At 45.9% G+C, this 14,037-nt stretch overlaps 1 protein-coding gene across 1 annotated transcript; it reads left to right on the forward strand.

The window, feature by feature from the left end:
* The first annotated feature begins 2,760 nt into the window (after positions 1-2,760).
* Positions 2,761-12,645, forward strand: LOC138201211 (thrombospondin-type laminin G domain and EAR repeat-containing protein-like). Its single transcript, XM_069154505.1, has 15 exons — positions 2,761-2,839; positions 4,975-5,039; positions 5,117-5,278; positions 5,362-5,594; positions 5,897-5,987; positions 6,069-6,222; positions 7,620-7,751; positions 7,879-7,996; positions 8,075-8,189; positions 8,608-8,788; positions 9,195-9,247; positions 9,369-9,545; positions 11,257-11,435; positions 12,303-12,404; positions 12,492-12,645. The coding sequence occupies exons 1-15, from the start codon at positions 2,761-2,763 to the stop codon at positions 12,643-12,645; spliced, it is 1,995 nt and encodes a 664-aa protein (XP_069010606.1).
* Positions 12,646-14,037: the final 1,392 nt, after the last annotated feature.

The following is a 14,037-nucleotide window of genomic DNA, read 5'->3' on the forward strand; positions in this document are numbered from 1 at the left end:
GTTTAGCCACAACAAGAGAAACAGGTTGAGGTTGGTGATTGGGCAGCATTAAGCTAACGTTAGCGCGTCGGTTTACCGTTTATGTTGAAGAACATTAAGACTTTTCAGAACTACAGTTCATTTTAAAACTACAGACTTTATTCATATGAACAGACTTTATTCATATGAACAGACGTTATTGATGTGAGCACTCGTCCTGGAGTTCCACAGGGTTCTGAACTCGGTCCCATACGTTTCACATTAACATGCTTCCACCAGAAAACAGGAAGCTCTTTGTTCTGCAGACGACACTCAGTTGTCTCTTTCTGTTAAACCAGACGAGACGAATAAGTTCTAAAGTTCTCAGTAAATGTGATCATTTGAGGCCAACAGTTGTTAGCTCGACAGCTAGCACCTTGTCAGCAGATACTTATACTAGTTTAGTTTAGAACTAATTTAAATGTTTACAGCCACAAATATGAAAACACGAACTGACCGCCAGCTGTAGAAAAACAAGGAATGTTCACATTCACAGCCAGCTCCTTTTAGTGCCACTATTGTCTAATTGCAGCTCCTCAAAACGGGTTTATTTCCAGCACAACTCGGCCCAGAGGAGGTGTCCCACCTGAGCTGTTACCTCTTGCCTGATATGAGGCCAGACATTAGCTTTAGCACGCTCGTTAACTAGCAGTTTGTATGAAGAATGCCGCAACAAGTGAGGACGTGTATGAACACGTGTTCCTGATGTCATCTATTCACACTTATGATTTATTAATATCTAACTGTTGATCAATAGTTTCACGTCTTTAATGTTCCCACAACAACAGGAAGACAAGAACACACACACACACACACAGCAGCTGAAACACTTAGTGAGATCGTATCAGATCATTGCTGACATTCCTGTCCTCACACACACACACACATTTTACTTTTTACTGCCCATCCACCTTCATCAGCTGCAGCTTCAAAGTGATGAAGACGAGTACTGTAATGATGATACTTTAGTAACAGTGTAGATGTTCCTCCTCCTGATGATGATGGTGAAGATGATGGGGATGACTATGATGGTGATGGTGTTGATAGTGATGATGATTACAATACATTACATTTTATTTAGCTGATGCTTTTATCCAAAGCAACTTACAATAAGTGCATTTCAACCATGATGATGATGATCATTATCACGTGAAGATAACAGGCGTGTTCCGTCCCACATACATGACATCCGAACATCCCGCAACTGATTGGTTCTGCACACACACACACACACACACTCTGTCTCTCCCACAGACACACTCACACACACACAAACACACTCACACACACAAACACACACACACACACACACACACACACACACACACACACACTCTCTCTCCCACACACACACACACAAACACACACACACACACACACACACACACTCTCACACACCCCTCAACTCCGGAGTGACTGGGAGGTTCAGTGACTCAACCTTTGAGAGTGAATCAGTTTCTGTCCTCATGTTGTTCTTCAGGTGGATTAAAGTGTTTGTCAGGTAAAGAGGAGCCCCCCCCCCACTCCCGCTCTCCTCCTCTCTCTCTCTATTAAGCTCCTCCCAGTCTTTTTTATTTAAATGTGGGGCGAGGGAGTCCGACTCACCTGCAGGTAAACTCCCACCTGAGGCTGAAAGCTCCTCCAGTCGCAGTGACAGATTCAGCAGCAGAGAGACGCTGAGAGGAGGCTGGAGGACAGGAGACCAAGGAGGACAGGATCCAAAGGAGGACAGGAGACCAAGGAGGACTGGAGATCAAGGAGGACAGGAGACCAAGGAGGAAACATGATGGAGGATTTAAAATGGATGAAAACTGTTAGGGAGACGCAGGACAAGTGGACGACAGGTGGACGTCTGCATCTGAGACACACTGAACCCTGAAGACAGATGGTTGTTCTGTTTGTCTTCAAAGTCTGAAAGACAAAAGACTGAACGTCCCGGACGTTTAAAGAAAAAGGACATTTTCTTACCTGAAAGAAGTTTGATGTTCTCTGAGGGATCAATAGAAACTATCAGTTTCCCGACAGACGTCCTCCCTGTGAGACAAACATGAGGATGACCTGCGGGACATTCAGTCTGATTGAAAGAGTCCAGGAAGATTTCTACATCCGAGTAGAGTAGCAGCCTTCTTTAAAGAGGGACCGAGCACTGGATCTGGACCCACCTCAGCACGCCGAACTGAGCTCTGACCTCTGACTGAGGTTTGGTTTTACTTTATAACTTAATTTGTAATTTTTTTGTTGAACCAATGTTGGTCCAGTGTCGGTCCGGTTCATGTCCAGTGTCGGTATGGTTTATCTCTAGTGTTAGTCCGGTTTATGTCCAGTGTCGGTCCAGTTTATGTCCAGTGTCGGTCCAGTTTATCTCCAGTGTTGGTCCGGTTTATGTTCAGTGTAGATCTGGTTTTTCTCCAGTGTCGGTCTGGTTTATGTCCAGTGTTTTACCATTTTAATTTATGTACTTATGATATATAAAATTGTCCAGTTTTACTTTGGCCAGTGTGTCAGGAAAGAACCAGGAGAGTCATCAAACCTTGAGGTGCTTATTCTCACAATTCTTCTTCCAAACAGACGTTTGAATAAGCGGCTGTCCTGACCGGGTTGTCTGTCTGTCAGATTCCTGACCGGGTCGTTTGTGCATCCGATTCGTCCCCTGGGCCAACAGGAGAATGATGGTGAGCGACGCTGGTCAACGCGCGGTCCAGTGAGGAAGCGAATGCACGCCGTTCACAGTGCGCAGGCGTGATGTTGGCGTGGCGCCCCCTGCTGCTCACCTGGATGCTGCTCACCACCAGCTCCAGTTCCAGCTGGAGACCGTGCACAGGTGAGGCCTTTACATGCAGCAGAGGTCGACAGATGTTCAACCAGCTGCTTCGTGTTTTATTTAATACAAGACAAAACAGCTTTACAGAAATGTTTTACACTTTAGCTTCAGATGGGAACTTTTCTAAATTCACTCCAACAACCCAGTCTGGTTTATATGTTGTATCTTGTTTGCTAACAGGTTAACAAACACTGCCCCCTGTGGTGAGCTGCATTTATCGGACTGAGGCTCAGGGTCAAGACGAGGAAACCAACTCTGAGCGAATACAACCTCGATCTAACTGAAACCTCAAACAACCTCGATTTAACTCGATCTAACTCGCTCTCACGCGATCTAACTGAAAGCTTGAGCTAACTGGACCCGGAAACTAACATTCAATTCAAAGGGCTTATTTACATCAAAGTTTCACCTGCAACGTATCAAAATACAAGCGTTGACATATTTGGACTGAACACAAAAATAGTAACATCAAAATATGATATTATAGAAAATATTATAGAAAATAATGTTCTAGAAAAGATACAAACATAATTTGTGTATCTTCTGGATGTGTGCGTGCGTGTGTCTAACAGGACAGTGACGCTCACACTAACTCAGAGCTGCTCACAACGATTGAAGCAGACTGTATGCTAACAGGCTAACTGTACGCTAACAACGGCCTAACTGTATGCAAACAACAGGCTAACTGTACGCTATCAACAGGCTGACTGTACGCTAACTCAGGTTTGATCTGAGCCTTACGAACTGTTCGCGTCACAGACGGATGACCTGAAGTCCGTTTGAAGGATCACCGACTGGATGGTTCTCCTGCGTGTTCTTCACGTGTTTCAGGCGGGTTTCTGCTGCTTTGTGCTTCAGTGTTTTGAGTCTTTGAAATATGAGATATGTTCCTCCCTCCATTGATCTGCTGCTGCAACAAAGCTCGGTGCCACCTCAGAGGAGCTTAAAGGGGAATTCCAGTTGAAACTGATGCTGTCGGTTGGGAAATAAAGATTTAACCTCCATCTGCAGTCGGTCTCAGTCAGCGTTTCTGATCTGATGCCGAAAACTCACAAATTTGAACACATCAGGACGCTTTGAATCCTTTATTGCAGCAGTATTTTCTGGGTGCAGACCTCTCTCCATCTCTTCTCAGCGTCTGGATTCAAAATGTCTCCTGAATCATGAAAAATACTTATTTGTTTCCCATCCTCTGAATCGTAACAGGAAACAAGCTGATAAAGTAAACGAGTTTTAAAAACTTTATTTTGTGCAGCTGAAAAAATATTTTACCATCCAGATTGTCAGGAGAGTCTTTAACTACTCCTTACGTTAGTCCGTATATGTTACTCCGTACGTTATCTACGTTACTCCCTACCTTATGTACGTGCACGGTACTCCTTACGTTGCTGCTTACGCTGCGTGTGCTCCGTTCTTTACTACATACCTTACTCTGTACGTTACTACGTACGTTCATTTGTGAGTAGTACGTGACTCTTTGAGTCACATGACCGTGTACTACTTTACTAAAACTAAACAGCTCATTTGTGAGGCTGGTTGGAGAGAGAGACGCCTGACAGGCTGAATTCTGGGTAAAAGTCTCTCAAGACGTTTGAAGCTCCATGTGTCGCTGGAAAACGCTGAGGTTGTGATGACAGGAAGCTGGAAGTCGACATCCCTGTGTTTTATTTTTAGATCCCCACTGAAGCCGCAGATAGAGGAACACATGCGACCTGATAACCGGATCAGAACCACTGATCTGACATCCGAGAGGATAATAAACTGATAAACTCTTCGTTTCCCTACACCCAGCAGCAGGTTTCACCTCCATGAAGATCTGAGCTGAGATCAGCTGGGAGATCTTTTTATCCTCTTTAAAGGAAATGTCTGTATTTTTCAAGCGGGACTTTGTTTGATCATCTTTCTGGGTCTCAGTGATAAATGAGGATGACGGTCTGTGAAGTCGGCTTAGTATTGATGAGAAGATCTTCAGCCAGCAGTCTGATACTTCGGGGAAGTTGTTCAGTGTACGTTCTGTTTCTCAGATGGATTACAGGAAGTACAGAACACTGGTCTGGACCCAGCTGCCTGTCAGAACCGGTGTAACGTTCCTGAATGAGCGGCTGTTGTGTCATAAAAGCGTGTTTTTTCCTCAGACCTGCTGCCTCTCGACCTGCTGGCCAGAGCCCTGCCACGACCAGGAGAAGCCCCGGCCACACAGGTAGGACGCAGGATGAGGAGAACAACCAGAGAACAGACGAAGGTAGTTAACCTGATCACTAATGATCTGCCCATCAGGTGCAGATGGTTCAGTCCAAAGGCTCCAGAGGTGTCCGATTGACTGGCGCCATGGCAACAGCGCTGAGTTTCCCGGCCTCCCAAATCTTCACCCACTGTGACTACTTCCCTGCTGAGTTCTCATTGGTCGTCACGGTGAAGATACCGAGACTGAGAGAAAAGGTAAACCATTCGAATGGAACCAAACCTGGTCCGGTCCGGTCCCATCTGGTCTGACCTAACTCGTTCTTGCTCTCTGTTTCCAGACAAATGAGTACATCTTCTCTGTGGTTCAGGAGAGATCTGATTCGCTTTTACTCGGGCTACGTGTCTCTGAAAACCGCCTCCACTTATTGACCACGCCCCCTGGTGTTGGTGGGCGGAGCCGGTTGAGTTTTAAGGACGTTGTATTGGATGATAACCGCTGGCACACCGTGATGCTGGCCATCACCGGACGGTACGCCACGCTGACTGTCGACTGTGGACTACCGCTGGAACTGTGAGTCACCTTCAGACCGGTTCAGACTGGTTCAGACCAGTTCAGATTAGTGCAAGCGTTCAGTTTAACTGGATCATCTCAGATTGATTCTTTATTTTATGCCTGGTCCATTCCAGTTGAGCCTGGTTTTAACCTGGTTCCGTTCAGTCTGGTTCAGCCTGAATTGTTTTGTGAAATCCCAGTTTAAAACTAAAATAGAAATGGAGTCCAACACCATGTAGACCAGTAGAGACCGGTTAGAACTGGTCTTTGAAGGTGCAGGATCAGGAGGTCATGTGGTATGACCTGGTTCTGTCTTCCAGTAAACAGGTCCAGTCCTTCCCCAGCGCTCTGAGCACCACAGGGTCCAGGTTCTTCGTCGGCAGCAGGGGCAGGTGGAGGGGACGCTTCTCTGTGAGTCTGTGATCCGGATCAGGATCCGATCCAGAACTGCCAGGCCTTCGTACTGGTTCACCCTGGTCTATATGTGTTCAGGGTCTGCTGCGCCAGCTGGTTCTGCTTCCGGGCTCGGACGCCACACCGAGGCTCTGTCCTGCCTCGGACCCTGGTCTGTCCCAGCTGTCTGTACCCCGGATCCTGATGTCCATTCCCCTCCAGCTGGACCAGCAGGGACCCGTTTACCCGTATGGTGAGGAGAGGAACCGTTTTGGAACATGATACGCATGTGGCTGCGCCCACCAGCACACCTGTGCTGCTCGCCTCGACAGCATTACGTAACAATAGGTGTTTACGTACTCACCTGGAAGGTGTACTCATACCTGTCGTATGAAACCGTGGATACTGTTCACCCTCAACAGTTGTTGTCATGGCGACGATAAGTCCTCATGGTGTCATCAGATAAACTCCCTCCTTCTGGAAATAATTCATCACTCATCACATGTTAGGACTCTAACACACATGTTTGGGGGCGGGGCTCGTTAATTGACAGGCCTGGGTGCAGTCAGGTTTCTGGTATAGGTGGGCGGGGTTTAGTGTCCTCACTCAGATTCACCCCTCACGCCTTCCCCGCTGGTATACACCTGAGAACTTTAGTTATTTTAGTGTTTCACTGTTTATAACCACAAATACCTGTGTGTGTGTTTCTGTGTGTGTGTGTTTGTGCCTGTGTGTTTCTGTGTGTGCGTGTGTGTGCTACCAGCAGTTTTATTGACACTCGGGGTCCGTCCTGCTGTTTGATGTGTGTTTCCATGACAACAGTGAGGTCAGACAGGTGCTGACTCGTGCAGGTGTGTTTGTTGTGGTGTCTGAAGTTTAAAGGAGCAGTCTGACATTATATTATTTTTTTCTTTCTTTCTTTCTCTTTCTTTCTTTCTTTCTTTCTTTCTTTCTTTCTTTCTTTCTTTCTTTCTTTCTTTCTTTCTGTCTTTCTTTCTTTCTTTCTTTCTTTCTTTCTTTCTTTCTTTCTAAGAATTAATGGATTGATGAAAGTGTGTTGACCAAAGTTGTACCATTAACCAGCTGATGAACATTTTGCAGTACATTATCATGTTGATTTTATAGTGTTTACTTCCTGTTGTTGGGACAACGTTTCTCTGGTTTGGTCTTGAAGTTAACTGCATAATTGATGGAGCTGCTTCCAGCCTCCGTGCTAAACTAAACTAGACTAAGCTAAGCTAGTGATGATGTGGTGACACATAGAGCTGATTGCTGACTCAGCATTGATCCCTTCAGTCTGGGTGTGTTTAATTTAGTCACCTTCACCCCGACATGACTTCAGAGTTTCAGATCTCATTATTATTTATCAGCTGTTAATAATCTCATTATTATTTATCAGCTGTTCATCACATCATTATTATTTAAAAGGTGTTGATAATCTCATTATTATTTGAGCTTTAAATACTTCAACTTGATTTCCAGTTAAAAACCTTTTAAAATCCAGACTGATGCTGTTCATGTCTGAAAAACACACTCAGAATCCTTCAGATCTGACCTCTGACCTCCTGAGGATACCTCTTACCTGTCCCCAACTGTCCACACCTGTCTCCACTTGTCTCCACCTGTCCCACCTGCTGCTTTCTGTTTCAGAGGCTGAGACCAGAGTGACGTTGGGAAGTCGTCCTCCCTGCTCGGGACCAGAACTGGGTCAGCTGTGGTTCAACACTCAGAGGAGAGTTCTATCCATCTGTGATGGGCTGGCATGGAGGACGCTGTTGCAGAGTGAGTGGATGTCCATCACAATGTCTTTAACAGCACAGGAAGTTCTAAAGTCCTCGTGTCCCTCTGTCTGTCCTCTTCAGTTAAGTCCTGCATCGTGTCCTCATGTCCCTCCATCTGTCCTCTGCAGGTGGGGAGCGTCTGGACTACGTGGAGGACTACCAGGACCTGTACACCCGCTCAGAGACCTTCGACGTCGAGGTCTTCTCTGTCCCATCTGAAGGACTGTTCATGGCCACAGCCAACAGGTAGCCTGACCGCCCACCACACCGTGGCCTGTGTCCCCTGTGTCTCCGTGGTAACCGTCATGTCTTCTCCACCGGCAGGGACTCTCGGCCCGGCTCAGGTATCTACAGATGGAGGGACGGCTCGTTCCAGCTCTACCAGAACATCAGCACTCAGGAGGCCCGAGCCTGGAAACACTTCACCATCGACGAGCAGGTGGGAACCGATCAACGTTCTGCAGATCAACGTTCTGCTGACCAACGTTCTTTAGATCAACGTTCTTCTGAACGTTTCTTTAGATCAATGTGTTCTTTCATGTGGAGTTTAGACGGAGAATAAAAGAGAACAAACAGATCGGAGTTTGATTCTCAGCAGCTGTTTGAGCTCTTGTGGTCACATTGTGTTGTAACACACACACACACACACACACACACACACACACAGGTGTTCCCATATAGCTGTGCACTTATTCAGAGAAGGACAACGATGTACACCAAAGTAGGACTGGAGGTTGTGGATGGATGTCAAAGGTCCCCCACAGTCTCTGTTGAAGTTATTTTGTAATTATTTTATTTTGGAGTCTTTTTATTTTGAAATTATTTTATTTTGGAATCATTGTATTTTCGTCCTCCAGATTTTTCTGGTGGTGGCAAACTTCAGGGAGGTGGAGCCTGAGCTGTCAGTCATCTATCAGTGGAACCGGCGGCGGCGGCGGTTCGTCCGGTACCAGACTCTGGAGACTCACGCCGCTCTGGACTGGGAGTTCTTCCACATCCACAACCACAGCTTCCTGGTGGTGGCCAACCACAGACAAGGTAAACACTGTGTCATGTGATACTTTAAGACACACGTCCACCTGTAGGACCAGACACATCTCCACCTGTGGGACCAGACACACTTCCACCTGTGGAGACCAGACGCACCTCCACCTGTAGGACCAGACACACCTCCACCTGTGGAGACCAGACACATCACACATTCACAGTGTACATATTGAGACTCTAACACAGATGTTTGGAGGCAGGGCTCGTTGATTGACAGGTCTGTGGTGCAGTCAGGTTTCTGGTACAGGTGGGCGGGGTTTAGTGTTACTTCCATCAGATCACTTGAACACTTCAACATCTCAACACCTGTGAACATGGAGATGGCGGGACTTATGTCCTGTACTGCACCCAGCCACCATGGGACGGTCCATTTATGTGTGTCCCCATGTGTCCTCAGACTCCAACCACAACATCCACAGTGTGATCTACAGGTGGAACCCCGACACTAAGGTAACGCCACCTGCTGTCCAATCACGGGACATCTTCCTGTCCCGATGGATCCAGTTTCTCATGTCCCCCTGTCCTCCTGTTCTCCTCCTGTCCCCCTGTCCTCCTGTCCTCCTGTCCCCAGCTGTTTGAGGTGAACCAGACTGTTTCCACATCCGGAGCGTACGACTGGGAGTTCTTCAGCGTCGGTTCATTCCACTTCCTGGTGGTGGCGAACACGTTTGACGGCCGGACGACGTCCATCAGCTCGTCCGTCTACGTGTGGCTGGACAGCTGCTTCCAGACCTTCCAGAACATCCCGGTCAGTGTCTCTGTCTCTGTGGGACGGACGAGACACCAGCTTTGGTTCTGGCAGATTGAATTAGAGAACATCAACTGTGGCGCCCTCTAGTGAGTGTGGCCAAAAACAAACAGCAGTCCACAGCAAGGAGCAACATGGAACCAACGTCCTTCATCGTCGGTCTGCAGTGTCAATAATCAATAATCTACAATCAATGATCAATAATCAATCATATATAATCAATGATCAATAATCAACAATCAATCATCTATAATCTAGAATCAATTATCAATAATCTATCGGGTTATTAATGACTTGGTCTCCATCTGAACAGTAGAACATGAGAACAGTAGAACTAGAGAACAGGAGAACAGTGGAACTGGAGAACAGTAGAACAGTAGAACAGTAGAACTGGAGAACATGAGAACGGTAGAACTGGAGAACAGGAGAACAGTGGAACTGGAGAACAGTAGAACAGTAGAACAGGAGAACAGCAGAACAGGAGAACAGTAGAACTGGAGAACATTAGAACTGGAGAACAGGAGAACAGTAGAACAGGAGAACTGGAGAACAGTAGAACATGATAATGTTCTCCCTGCTGCCTCAGTGTGTCTCATAAATCCCCTCTAACAGCAATCAAACATTAATGTGCAGACAGACGTTCAGATGAAAGCAGTTGATCAGAAGTGTTTTTATTTGTTCCTGAAGGAGTCAGGAAACCAGAGGAGTGTAATTACTAAGCGTTTGAGGGGCTTTCCAGCTACTCTCTGAAGAAACACTTTAAAACCACAAAAACATGTTAAATCTTCATGAAAACCAGCTGAAGCTTTCATTCATCTTCTGACAGCAGCTCAGCTCAACGTTAAGCTCCTCCTCCTCCAGCATGGCTGATGGAGCTGCAAATACAGACGGTTTCGAAAAAAGGTTTGTAGCTTCTGTAAAATGGTTCTGATGCAGAAGTGTCTTAAGCTGCAATACCACCGAGTGCCACTACAGGTCGGCTCCAAAAAGACTCCGGCTCCATAGACTCCCATTTAACTTCTGTCATCAAATACAAAGTCAATAAAATGTCTCCAGCAGTTATCTCGGTGTTGTTAGTTAAAATCAGTCCTTCTTATTAGTTTTCTGGAGGTCCATCTTAAAATAATCCCTCATTCATTAGAAATAAGCTTCAAAAAGACCTGTTTTTGGGGGCGTGTCTGTTTGATTGACAGGCCTGTGGTGCAGTCAGGTTACAGCTTTCGGTGGGCGGGACGTAGTATCGTCAGGTTTCCAATCAAATCAGTCAGATCCACCGTTGGCTCCTCCCCCAGCTCGTCCAAATATGGTCACTTACTGCTCCAAACCGCTCCGAACTAGCAAAGATGGTGACGGACAGAATCTGAACTGGAGGCTTCATAACGTTCACAAATGATGCAGGTAAACAGGATGTTTTTGTTTGACGTGATGTAGGTAAACAGGATGTTTTTGTTTGATGGTGATGAAGGTAAACAGGATGTTTTTGTTTGGTGGTGATGAAGGTAAACATGATGTTTTTGTTTGATGGTGATGAAGGTAAACAGGATGTTTTTGTTTGGTGGTGATGAAGGTAAACAGGATGTTTTTGTTTGATGGTGATGAAGGCTGTTCATAGAGAAAGTCCAGATGTTCATGAAGTGAAGAAACATCCATGAGGACGCGGGGGTTCTCCTTCCTGTCTGAGTGTCTGAGCTGAGTGTCGTCCTCTCTACAGACGGTGGGAGCGACGGACTGGGAGGCGTTTCAGATTGACGGCAGGTTTTTCCTCGCCGTGGCAAACAGTCAGAAGGTTTCCGAGCGCGGCCCAAGTCTCTACAGCATCAACTCCACCGTGTACGAACTCAACACGCTCACGCAGACCTTCATCCGCTTCCAGGACATCCTCACGCACAGGTGACCCACCGGGCCTCACACCTGGATCGACGTCCAGCACACCTGTGACACACTTCCTGTTTCTAAATGTAGATGAATGACCACCCCAAAGGGTCCAATAGAACGTATTTAAAGTCACTGTGTCGATAAAGTTTCCTCCTGTGTTAAAGAAAACACCTGGTTGTTGTTTTTGTTGTTGATGTTGTTGTTGTCATTGTTGTGGAGTTGTTGCTGATGATGTTGTTGTTGATGATGTTGTTGTTGATGATGTTGTGGTTATTGTTGATGATGATGTTGTTGTTGACGATGTTGGGGTTGTTGTTGATGATGTTGTGGTTGTTGCTGATGATGTTGTTGTTGATAATGTTGTTATTGTGGTTGATGATGTTGGGGTTGTTGTTGATGTTGTGGGTGATGTTGTTGATAATGTTGTTGTTGATGATGTTGCTGTGGTTTATGATGTTATTGTGGTTGATGATGTTGTTGTTGATGTTGTCATTGTTGATGTTGATGATGTTGCTGTGGTTGATGTTGTTGTGGTTGATAATGTTGTTGATGTTGCTGTGGTTGATGATGTTTTTGATATCGTTGATGATGTTGTGGTTGTTGTTGTTGTTGATAATATTGATGTGGTTGATGGTGTCTATAATGTTGTGGTTGTTGTTGATGTTGTTGTTGATAATGCTGTTGATGTTGTTGTGGTTGATGATGTTGTGGTTGATGTTGTTGATGATGCTGTTGTTGTTGATGTTGATGATGTTGTGGTTAATGCTGATGTTGTGGTTGATGATGTTGCTGATGTTGTGGTTGATGTTGATATTGTGGTTGTTGATGTTGTTCTGGTTGATGTTGTTGTTGATGATGTTGTTGTTGTTGTTGTTATCTTAGCGCTGTGGACTGGGAGTTCTTCACCATCGGAGACGAGAAGTTCCTGGTTGTAGCAAACTCTCACGACGGCACTTCGTACTCTCTGAACAGCATTGTCTACAGGTGTGTGTGTGTTTCTGTGTACGTGTGTGTTTCTGTGTGTGTGTGTGTGTGTGTGTCTCCAGCTGACTGTGTGTGTGTGTGTTCCAGGTGGCAGGGTTACGAGGGTTTCGTTCCCGTCCACATCCTGCCGACGTTCGGCTGCAGAGACTGGGAACACTTCAGAACCGACCAGGGATCCTTCCTCGTCTACTCCAGCGCCACCTCCAGGCTCAGCAAGATCTTCAGACTCCGGACCTACTGACCGGACCTGCAGCTGGACCGGACAGAAACAGCAGAGCAAGTCAGCATCAGTGATGAAGACTCATCGTCCTGCTGAGCTTCATCCTCTCAAACACGGAGAAGAATCAACTTCATTTATATGTGCAGCACTTTTGTTAAAGAAGCTGTCATGTTGAGCTCTGCTGATGAAGACCAACCTCTGATCCTTTCTAACTGCATGTTTCATGACTTTTTATTTAAATAAATAATTAGCAGATTAATCAATCATGAAAATAATCATAGTCATCCCTTCAACAGCAGCAGAACTGTATCTGAGCAGCTCCTGTCTGAAGTGCATCATGGGTAATCAGACCACCATCACTGATCACTGTGATACTGAAGGAAAGCTAAAATCAGACAGATTCTCAGGCAGCTTCTGAACTATTTATCAGGAGGTTTATTCAGAAAGGACACCAGAGACAGTGATAGAAACAGGAAGTGGAAGTCTGAACATGTGCGTTGGATGTGTGTGAGTTCTGAGATGAGGTTTGACGCCCTGCAGGTGTTCAGGTGAGGAACGCAGCACAGTGAGGTTTATAATAACTCTGGATGTAAATAAATTATCAGCTACTCAGATAAATATGAATCCGTGGTTGAAAGTGAAGATGGTCTGATGATATGTGTGCGCTCAGTTGAATGTGATGAGGCTGCAGTCGATCAAACACGTCGTCAAAAGAGGATTTCTAAATAAAACTTCCTGTAGAAATGCACGGATTTCTTCTTCAGATTTTCTTTGATGTTTTTATTGAACATCTTTTCAGGATTTTATCTCATCAGCTCTTCCAGACCTGTGCGGCTGTGTGTTACCTCAGCTGAAACACCTGCCATGACATCACAGAGGGGGTGTGAGCAAACCAAACAGCTGCCAGCTCATTCTTTTAAATTACACTTCAATCACACAAATGCTCCCTGTTATTATAATTTATTGGTATATTTTAGAGTTTCTTCTTTCATCAAATATATTCAGACTGATTTCCTGCTGTGTGAAGGATTAAAGTGCAGTTTGTGTCATGTTTCACTGTTTGATCTTCTCTGTTTATTGGCGAGACGCTCAGTCCAACCGTTTCCAACTAGAAACTGGTTTCCCTCCTCCTCTGTCCAGACTTATATTTATAATATATATACTATATTGGGGGGCACGGTGGTGCAGTGGTTAGCATTTTCGCCTCACAGCAAAAAGGTTCCGGGTTCGAATCCGGTCCTGGGCCTTTCTGTGCGGAGTTTGCATGTTCTCCCTGTGCTTGCGTGGGTTCTCTCCGGGTTCTCCAGCTTCCTCCCATCATCCAAAAACATGCACCTCAGGTCAGGTTACCTGGCGCTGCGCTAGTGGCAGCCTGTTGCAGCAGCTCCCCCCTGAGAGCCCCCCCCCCCCCCC

Source organism: Embiotoca jacksoni, unplaced genomic scaffold, assembly GCF_022577435.1.
Source record: "Embiotoca jacksoni isolate LCO1_2020_lvr unplaced genomic scaffold, fEmbJac1.0.p SCAF_2, whole genome shotgun sequence".
In the NCBI taxonomy this organism is placed as follows: Eukaryota; Metazoa; Chordata; class Actinopteri; family Embiotocidae; genus Embiotoca; species Embiotoca jacksoni.